General features: G+C 44.7%; 1 protein-coding gene across 1 annotated transcript; it reads right to left on the bottom strand.

The window, feature by feature from the left end:
* Positions 1 to 8,043, bottom strand: gjc4b (gap junction protein gamma 4b). Its single transcript, XM_015965509.3, has 3 exons — positions 7,906 to 8,043; positions 318 to 1,512; positions 1 to 214 (listed from the first exon to the last, which is right to left on the bottom strand). The coding sequence occupies exons 2-3, from the start codon at positions 1,480 to 1,482 to the stop codon at positions 201 to 203; spliced, it is 1,179 nt and encodes a 392-aa protein (XP_015820995.1). The 5' UTR covers positions 1,483 to 1,512; positions 7,906 to 8,043; the 3' UTR covers positions 1 to 200.
* Positions 8,044 to 10,058: the final 2,015 nt, after the last annotated feature.

Below are 10,058 nucleotides of genomic sequence, written 5' to 3'. Positions count from 1 at the left end.
TCGCTGTAATGAAAAAGACTCGATGCTCGGCCAGAGAGGGCCCAACACTGGAAGGCTCAGGCTTTCTTCATCCACCTCAAGCAGACGCCACAGCCTCTCTCTCTCTCTCTCTCACACACACACACACACACACACACACACTCCCTGCTTATTTCCCTTTTGTCCTCGCCGATCCTCCTCTGAACGATCGGAGACAGAACCTACGCACGAAGACCTGTGAGGAGATTTCAACATGTCAAACAAGTGTTCGCTAAAAATGGCAGGAATTTTAGTCCAAGATGAGGCGATGTGGCAACTACAAACGAAAATGGAAATACCTTTGTCACAAGTACTACTTTGCTTCTCCTGGGCAAAGTTGAGTCTGTTCTGCTCCACCGCGGTGCCGTTGGACTCCGGGCTGCTGCTTCGTGGCGGACTGTTTTCCTCATTCTGGTATGCCAAATCCAGATGCTGCTGGGCCAGCTTTAGGTGTCTGCGAAGCCTCTCCAGCTCCCGAGACGACGCCTCATCTCCAAAGGACTCGCGCCCCGAGTCTCCCAGGTTATCCCTGAAGCCCATTTTCCCTGAGGGATCTTTCTTCAGAGCCGTGTTGTAACCCGGAGGCGCCGAGGGCTGGCGGGAGATGGAAGACCGCTGACTGGCCAGTGCCGAGTTGCGAGATGGATGAGAACGAGATGGATGGGATCGAGATCGGGGCGTGCAGAAGCAGTCGCGGATTCCACTGAAGCCAAGGTGAATGATTTCCAGCATGGTGAAGAGCAGACACAAGGCGCTGACGGCGTACATGATGAGCAGGAAGATCGTCTTCTCGGTGGGTCGAGAGACAAAGCAATCCACCGTGTGAGGACAAGGAGAACGAGTGCAGATGTACGATGGTGCCACTTCCAGCCCGTAAAGGATGTACTGTCCAAACAGGAAGGATGCCTCAAAGATGGCGCGCGATAGGAGCTGAAAGACATAGACCTTCATCAGACCATCCCTCTTGATGCGCCGCCGCCCATCGTGCTTCTTTTTGGGCTTTTCCGGAGCAGCTTCCTTCTCCTTCTCTGGCTCAATCTCCTCCTGGATCATGGGATCTTCCTCCCCGTTATCCTCGGCTTCTTCATAGTCCCTGTTGGCACCACGGCTCACTATGGGCATCCGCTTCTTGCCCCGGGAACCGTACTCGTCGTCATCCATGCGGGCAATCTTATGCATGGCAAACCCGAGGTACATGATGGTGGGCGTGGTGATCATGATCACCTGAAACACCCAGAAGCGGATGTGCGAAAGTGGTGCAAAGGCATCGTAGCACACATTCTCACAACCGGGCTGATGCGTGTTGCACACAAATTTACTCTGTTCATCGTAGTAGATGGACTCGCCGCCGACTGCCGTCAGCACGATGCGGAAGACGATGAGGAGGGTGAGCCAGATTTTGCCCACGAAGGTGGAGTGATTGGAAATCTCGTCCAGCAGACGAGTGAGGAAGCTCCAGCTCATTATGTCTGTGAAACAGGGACGTTCTCAATCCTGCACGAAGGAAAAGAGAAAGAAATTTAGACGTTATTCCCAGAGTTGCTGAAAACTTTACATTTCCAGTAATGTTTATGTTTTTCTTTTGTTTACTCGTTTCTTACAGACACTCCTTTAGGACACTGTCCTATTCTGGGCCCGACACTTTCCCTTTACCCTCCATTTGTCTAAATGTAACCACTGAAACACCACGATGCTTGGCCGACGCATGCGTGGGTTCTGCAACATTCTGGAGATTGTAAATCTGCTGATTGGCCACCAGATGGCGCCACACCGCTGCAGAGACCTTGCACAATTTGTTTTCTGCCCAGACAAAGATCCTGAAGAAGGCTGACCATCTACAAGACTGCACTGGACTTTTAGGCCGTTGAAAGTTCTTGATCGTCCAGAAAATACTCTGCAGGTTCCGTATAATTACAGGGACGGCACAGGATCAACTTCAGGTGATACAATTCTTTCAATACTGACGCGAACCTGGACTGAGTCTGGATCTGACGGAACGCTCTCATAAACCCAAATTCACATTCTGTTAACAGCCATGAAAGCGCTGTGGTGGTTTCACACCATCCCTAACTAACCTCATGAGCAACTTCTGCAGAATCATGATGCACCAATTAAAGCACACCACTGTTTCATCGGGAACAAGCAGCAACAAATAAACGTTCATCTCAATGCTGGATGCATTCATGCTACTCAGTCTGTATTAGTGATGCACCGATATGAAATTTATGGGCCGATACCGATATCCGATATTAAGATCACTGTTATGGCCGATATCAGAAAACTTCGTATATAATGAAAATGATTAAAGCCGAATTTACGTTATTATGTACACACACATTTATGGTTCTGAGATGATTTCACTCACTGTTCATGTGACTAAACAATTACACATCACCCCCAGCCTCTGAAACAGACTAAAAAATGGAGATGAGATGGAAAATATATCGGCTGTTACTATCAGCCCGGTTTTATTTATCGAACCGATACCGATATGTTTAAAAAATGACTAAAGTCGACTGATACCGATATATTATCCATCTCTAGTCTTTATTGTTAATTCCTCACATTGCATTGCATGTTAAAGTTTATTGTGTCGATAATAGGGTTGTCACGGAGAGAAAATTTAACCTCACGGTTATTGTGACCAACATTATCACGGTTTTCGGTATTATCGCGGTATTTTTTTTAAACGTGCTACATTTTCACATAATTAAATAAACCCTGTATGTCAGGAAATGTTGTCCTCAGTTTGTGTCTAAATTTAGCCTAAAATGTGTTATTTTGTAATTATGTTGTTTATTTGTTTACATTTTTCCCCTTTAGTCTTTAAAATACCAATATTTGCCCATAACTTCTTATTTTATGTCTGTTTGATGTCATCATTTAAAAATATTAGATCAGATGATACTCAGTACTCAAGTAGCCTTCTAATCAGATACTTTTTACCCTTACTTGAGTAATAAACCCTATATCAGGAAAATATCGTCCTCGGTTTGTTTCCTTCCAGTGAGCTTTGCAGATGTGGGAAAATGTCATCAGGCAGTAATCGTTGTTAAATTCATAATTATTCTCGGAGAGAGACCAACTCTTACCTGCCCCTGGGAGCCCCGTAATGCATAGCGTCATTTCAACATGGCGGTGTCCGCGACACGGTTTATATGCAGGTAGCGGCGCTGCGGCTGCTTTATATAGCGACTCGTTGCATTCTCCCTCACCCCAAATCCTCGGATCACGCATTTTAGCTAAAACGCTAACGTTAGCTTGCCTTGCGTTGACTGCAGAGTTGTGGGTGATGGTCACGCAGATGTGTCATGAGATTTGAAGCGTTGCTGCCTTTCACAGACACTTTTTCTGCACGTGCTGCAAACAGGATAGCCGTCTTCTATCAACTGTCCCTCTAGCCTAGTGAACTAGACCAAATTCTTGCTTTGCAAAGTTTGGTCTAGGCATGCTCCATTGGAACCTCCGCAGCTCCTACCAGGACTCTGGCTAGCCAATCACAGCTCTCTAGAGGGGTTTCAAACACATAAAGAGCTGTGATTGGTCCATAATGGTGGGCCAGTCATAGTGCTCTATCTGCTTAGTGAACAAATCACAGAGCTTTATCCGCTTTGTGGGCCAATCAGGGCACTCTATATGCCTGGTGGGTGGGATGATGCAACAGAGTGAAACAAGAATATGTCACATTCATTGTCCAGTGGAATGCGGAGATCATTTGAAAGACAACGGTAGAACCCGCCCCACAACCGAGAGCGTGGCCAGACTAAATAATACATTTATTTAGTCTGGCTCGCCAGGCTACTGTCCCTCGGCATTCTTCAGATATCTTAAAGATGCCCGTACTTCCGACTTTGTCTTCTTTGAGGGATAAAAAATGTCCTCCTGAGCGCTGCCGTCTCCTCCTTTGGCCATTATTTCAGTTTTAGCTTCAAGAAAGTTTTGGTTGTAAACAACAAAGCACGCATGTGCCGCCATAGGGCTGTAGCGAAGCCTCGACGACGTCGACGGCTCGATTCTAAAAATTTGCGACGTCAGATCCGGTGGTCGACGCACCGCGCCCACTTGTTGCATCCCCAGGAGTTTGTAAATAGAGGAGGAATCTGCCTGTTTTTCCTCTAGTTCGCCCTCTTCTCCACCTTCACTAACATCTCTGCCAAATACCGAAGACCCGGAACAACGTCCGTCCACTACTAGATTATTTTCCTGTTTTGCCCGCCCTCGTCTCCGAGCAACGGACAACAACTTCCGGGGTCAGATGCGCTGCTCCGTCTCTATCGCAGATGTAGAAAATCACCGGGAGCGCTTCTCCCTTCATTAAGGAGCTTCTTTCAGACACGAGGAGAGCTGTTTTGGTGGTAGCAGTCTCTCCTCCGTGCTGGTCTGTTTGCTGCTGGGTGTTTTTGGTTTATTTAAACTTGGTAACTTGAACTGAACGTTGGTAAAGCTACTGTTAGCATCTTCGCTAACAGCTTCTTGCGTTTGGATAAGCAGTTATGTTTTGGTTTAGAGTTCATCTTTTTAGTGGTGTAGATCTCCCTTTTATTACATTTAGAGTGTTGTGGGTTTTCGGTTTAGTTTAAAATATCACCTTGAGTTTGGTTTAACCGCCCAGTTTAGAGTTTGGACCTTTGGAGATCCTTGTTTTGGTCCAGAACCCAGTAATCTTTGCCCAGTGGGACATCCCTACTTATTTGTACTTTGTTTTAATTCCCCACAGGCAGGATTAGTTTTATTATTCCCAACCTGTGGATGGAAAGATTTAGGTTTTTTTTTTGTAAATAAACCCGATCATCATTTTAACTTTTAAATCCCGTTATTGTCCCTTCCTTTTTGCACACGAGCCAAACTCCCCAGGAAGGGTCGTAACACCACTCGCCTCACGCACATAAGTGACCAAATCAAAGCAGCATGGAGACACTCCGTCTCCAACCACCTCTCAGGCAGCAGCCTGCACTCCCAAGTTCTACACGTCACCAGAACATAACCAACCAACACAATAAAAGCAGTGTTATACAAAATGGAAGGCCTGCAGTGTTTATTCTCTTACAGTAACAACTTATCAATTTTTTGAGGAATTTATTAGAGATTTTTTGGTTTTTATTAACTGCAATAGAAAAATAATCATTAGATTAAATGTCTAAATAGTCATTAGAATAGTCGACTATTCGATAAAATAATCGTCAGAATAATCGTTTTAAAAAGAATCGTTTAGCCCCAGCCCTATGCCGCCGGCAACTTCAGCAGACGATACGGTGGCTGGTAAGGGTCACCGCGCCTACACCGCAGCCACGCTAATCCACCGAGATAATATATGTTTTTTAAAAACAAGACGGTTATTGTCCACTTTTTTTACCGGGGTTTACCGCTACACCGGTTACCGTGACAACCCTAGTCGATAAGGAACTTCTTCCTCCTGTTTAGCGTGAATGCATCATTTTGTTTCATTGCATTTCCCGTCTGTCTTGCACAAGGCTCAGTAGTGACCCTACACAACGGAAACCCAACAATGAACAGCTACAAAAGGATGAACTAAAGTTCACGTTGTGCTTTACTTCCACGCATTTATGATTAAAACTGCTTAAAACTTTCCAGCTTATTGGTCACCTTACCAAGAAATGTGGCGAATCAAGTCACACCTCCTTGCAACCGATCACAATTATCAAACACTTCTAGCCACTTCCTCAAAGAAAACACGGCTGCAGCTATTGCTCCTCGTGTGGCTCTTTCTGCATCACTACCTGAACCCATCTACCACCACACTGGTGCAACATCTCCAAAAGACAGACTAAGAAAAAGCTACAAAAGGTTTTCTGTTAGAATAAGTGAAAGAGTCGGTTACACATCCTATTGTTATAAATCTATTAGTCACGGTGCTTTCCTTGGAATCTGTTGGCGAATCATCAAATAAAAAGCACGTTCAACTATCGGTAGCCTCGACCCAGATGCACACCCATGACTCAGGAAAACATTTTAACGTCCACGTGTGTAGAACAAGGCAGAAAACATCAACGAACATCAGATTTCGTAACAGCTGCGGCTTTTAATTTAAATACGACTCAAGAGTAAAAATCTGCAACGAAGCATTTGTTCTGTTCTCCTGACTTCTCAGTTCAATGCATCACAAATAACTGGCCCTCGGCTTTAATAGCCCATAGAAGACCGGGGGAGAGCAGAAAAGTGTGGAAACATCTGCTCTGCTCTTGTGTAAGAAGGCACAAGGCACTTCCAGATGCTGGACACGGCCTGAAGCGGACTTTAAAACCCACACAGGCTCACATTGGCTTTCCTCCGCTCAGACTTGCACATATTCAATAGATTTGTTTACATTTAAATTTAATATAAGGCTTAAAAACACGTTTAACCATATTATCATGTGCACATGACTAAACTCCCAACACCAGAGCAGAAACCGTTAATTTAACAAGCAGATTCATGCAATTCTAGAGGAATCCCTTCAACTCATCTATGAGGCATCCTCGGTATTCCTGGACCAAGCAGAGACTGGTTGAGAGGCCCAATCCACCATGCTTTTCCAAATCCTTCTGCGAAACGCAGATATCATGAACGTCCAAACATATCTTCAAGTTTAGCCTTAAAAGCTCAAGAGGAACGCAGGCCTGAAGGTAACCGTCAAAACAGCTTTTCAGCCCATCACTCGTCATGTTTGACAGTTTAATGTTCACTTGTCTTCACTTGACGAGGCTCTGGTGATTCCTGTTGCTGCCTGCGCTGAAGGGAATGTCGAATTTCATAACATTTTCATTAATTATGATGCAGAAAAAGACTGGAGTTGGAATGTTGTTGTTTTACAAAATTCAAGAAAACTAGACTTCAAACTGATCTTCACAAGTCTTAGTAGTGATGCTACTTGTGCTCACTCACACCTGGAGTCCCAGAAGTAAGGTTTTTATTTTTTACTTGTGCGTGCTTTTGTTTCATCACCAACATCTTCTCATGTTCCTAAATATTTCAGCTGCTCTCCAGTGTGGATCTTGATTTTACAGGCTGTTTCCAGGCAGCCCAGCGGAACAGAGGGGCTTTGTGGCCCTCACATCTGGAAGAAGGGTTAAGTTAATCCTCTTGTAGACCCTAAAGCCTCAGGCTGACTGGACCTGGCCTGGGCCTGAGGAAAAGTTAAAGTTTTCTTAAGAAATTGGCGGCATCTTCCAGATAAACATGGGTAAAGGGAGGAAAACGGATTTAAACTCTCCATTAACTGAAATTATGAGAAAAAACACTAAATAATGCAAAGAAAACTATAAAATAATTGAATTAAACTCGGGTTTTGCATTTAGAATCAATTTAATTAATTAATAAACCTGCTGCTACCATTTAGGCAAAAGGAGGGTTCGAGAAAAAAATCACCCTCGTGGCAAATGACGTCACAGCGCTACGTAATACCGATGGTTACTTAAACCTCTTAAACAGAAATGATCTGGAGACATTAAAAAACACTTTAGGTAATAAAATAAGCCGTTTACTAAACAGTTACGTCATTAAGGAGGTCGGTAAACCTGGAAAGGATGAGAGAAAGACTCAAATAAACTCAAGAGCATCAAAAACACACAAAAATCTACATAAAAATCCCAACAGTAGAGCAAAACACCAGATTCGTTCTAAATAATCCGCTGAATTCCTCCAAATCCAAATAATCCGAGTTTTTCTGGAGTTTAATCAGCGCTGATTTCCAGCAGACGTGGGAACTCCAAACGCGACAGAAACAGATGCTGTCCGGAATTTGTGCTGAACTAAAACTAGATCTGTTTCCTACATCTGGCTGAAACTGCACGAGTTAAACTTTAAAGGATAACTTGTTATCTTAATGCGTAAACGTGGCGCCGGCGCGTCTCCACGCCACGTCGGACCCGAGAGGATTTTCTGTTTTACCTTCTGGTTCCGCTCGACTCGCTCGTCCCGGTACCGGGCGCGTTTCTCTGCTCTAGAAGCCACTCGTGGGTGTTAAACATCCAGCCATTCGGTGGTCTGGACTCTGCTTCTGCTCCCGGCTGAGCGCTCCAGTTATCTACTGAACTACTGGGTGAGGAGGACAAAGACGGCTCCCTTCGCTCCCCCCTTTTCTCCTCCCAGTTTAGCGCGCTCCCCACCCCCGTCTGTGCAGAAACCAGCGAGAAGGGCTTTTTTCCTGATGCAATCTCTCCTGCTGCATCTTTCCTTGCATCTCGCTTCTGCAGCTGAGAATGAAGCTCGTCCATGGACACAAAAGAAAGTGGAATCCAGAAATGAATGAGATTTTATTTCATTCGACCACTTTTTCATGGGATGCATGCCAGAACCTGTCATCCACACCTGCCTGCACGGCTCAGGCTGGAACATCAGGAGGAAAAAATGCTCCAATCTACTGTTCCAATCTTTGTTTGGGCTGCAGGGAGGCTGCAAACGGTGCACCCCCTCATCCTGGTGGTGCAGCTGTTCAGACATCACGGCTAGGACCCTTCATCAATGCCACAGTTTCCTGGGAGCAAAAGCAACACACGGGCTTCCTGACCCCCTCGTGTGTCTCTTTGAACCCATTAGTGCTTACTCTGCAATAAAGACTCTCCTCTCAGTTTGCACATGAGGATTAGGACGGGTGCCACACCTATTAATGCTCATTTTAGGATAAAATAGGACGAATTATCAAGCTTAAAACTAGCTGATGCAACACTTTCCTTGACATGGACAGACTCAGAGATTAAATGCTGCAGGCACTCTGTCAGCATCCCGAGGTAATCGCGCAGATTCAATGACCACATTGTTCTTTCAACATGTCTCAAAATGCCAGTCTTCAGTGCTGGGCTAGTAAAATGCACACAAAGCCTTTCTGGTGGCATACTTTCTGCACAGCATTGGTGTCTGCAGAGCTCGTTCACCTCCTTCTGACCACTATTGTTAAAAACCACACAAAGAAGAGCAGTTATTGTTTAATATCTGCTGCAAACAGTAGGTCAGTGGAGGAATGTGCAGCCCTTCCCCCTTCTCAGGGTGCAGCCGAAGCTCCATTGTCAGCCACCAGCATGCTTTTATTTGTGGGGTGCCCTGGTACACCAGTGACACAGAAAGGTGATCTCAGGACCGAGTGGTTCCTTTGTACCACGAGTTTACGTTTCTTAGATGTTCTAAACGATCTTTCCTGTTAATGCTTATGGAGGATGTGTCGTTGTTGTTGATGTAGTGTTGTCCAGATTACTGAAATCTGATGTCAGCAAACAGAAAACATGAAGGATATCGACCAACCAGGGCCAGATTAACACTTTGTTGTACCCTGGGCAACAATATTCAAGGGCCCCATCATCACGACCCGAGGATCACCATAATGTGGTCACATACAGAATATTTTACTGTAATATGCAGTAAATATACTCAATACTTGAATGCCTGACTTCACGTAACCCGCTCAGGGTAACCTTTGACCCACCTCGTGTGGACTGACCAATGAGGAGAGGGTCTTAACTTGAGGCCCTCTCTTCATTGGTCAGTCTGCATGAGACTGACTCTCAACTGGCGTTCAGTCGTAGGCAGCGAAGCGTCTCTGTGCAGCGCAAAAGCCCGGGTGGACAGTTTGTTTAATGTAGGGTGACCATATTTCCATTTCCAAACAAGAGGACAGGGGATCTGTGCCTATGACGTCACACTATGGCAACGCCACACAAACCATGTTGGGACCCATTTTTTGTAAGAACTAAATTAATATCAGATTCTGCCAATAAAAGGGCTCTAAAACAATTCATATGTAAATATTTAGTATATTTATTGCAAAATCTCATTTTTCTGCTTCAGTGCTGCAACAAGGTTTTATTAATAATAAATTATTATACCTTTTGTTTTACTACAGCATCGGTACGCTTCCTGTGCACAGATTATTAAGGATGCTTGTTTCAGCTGTGAGATTAGACGATAGGATCAATGAAAAAATAAGTTGTCACACACTCCATGGAAACTTTCAGAGAATCCACAAATAGTGGCTTTCAAACGGTTTTGTTACTTTTAGCAAGTTTAGAAAAGCAGCAGATGAGACAGCATGTCTGATAATTTAGTTTTTC

This window comes from Nothobranchius furzeri, chromosome 14 (assembly GCF_043380555.1).
Source record: "Nothobranchius furzeri strain GRZ-AD chromosome 14, NfurGRZ-RIMD1, whole genome shotgun sequence".
Classification (NCBI taxonomy): domain Eukaryota; kingdom Metazoa; phylum Chordata; class Actinopteri; order Cyprinodontiformes; family Nothobranchiidae; genus Nothobranchius; species Nothobranchius furzeri.
This window is presented reverse-complemented; position numbering and strand designations above follow the sequence as displayed.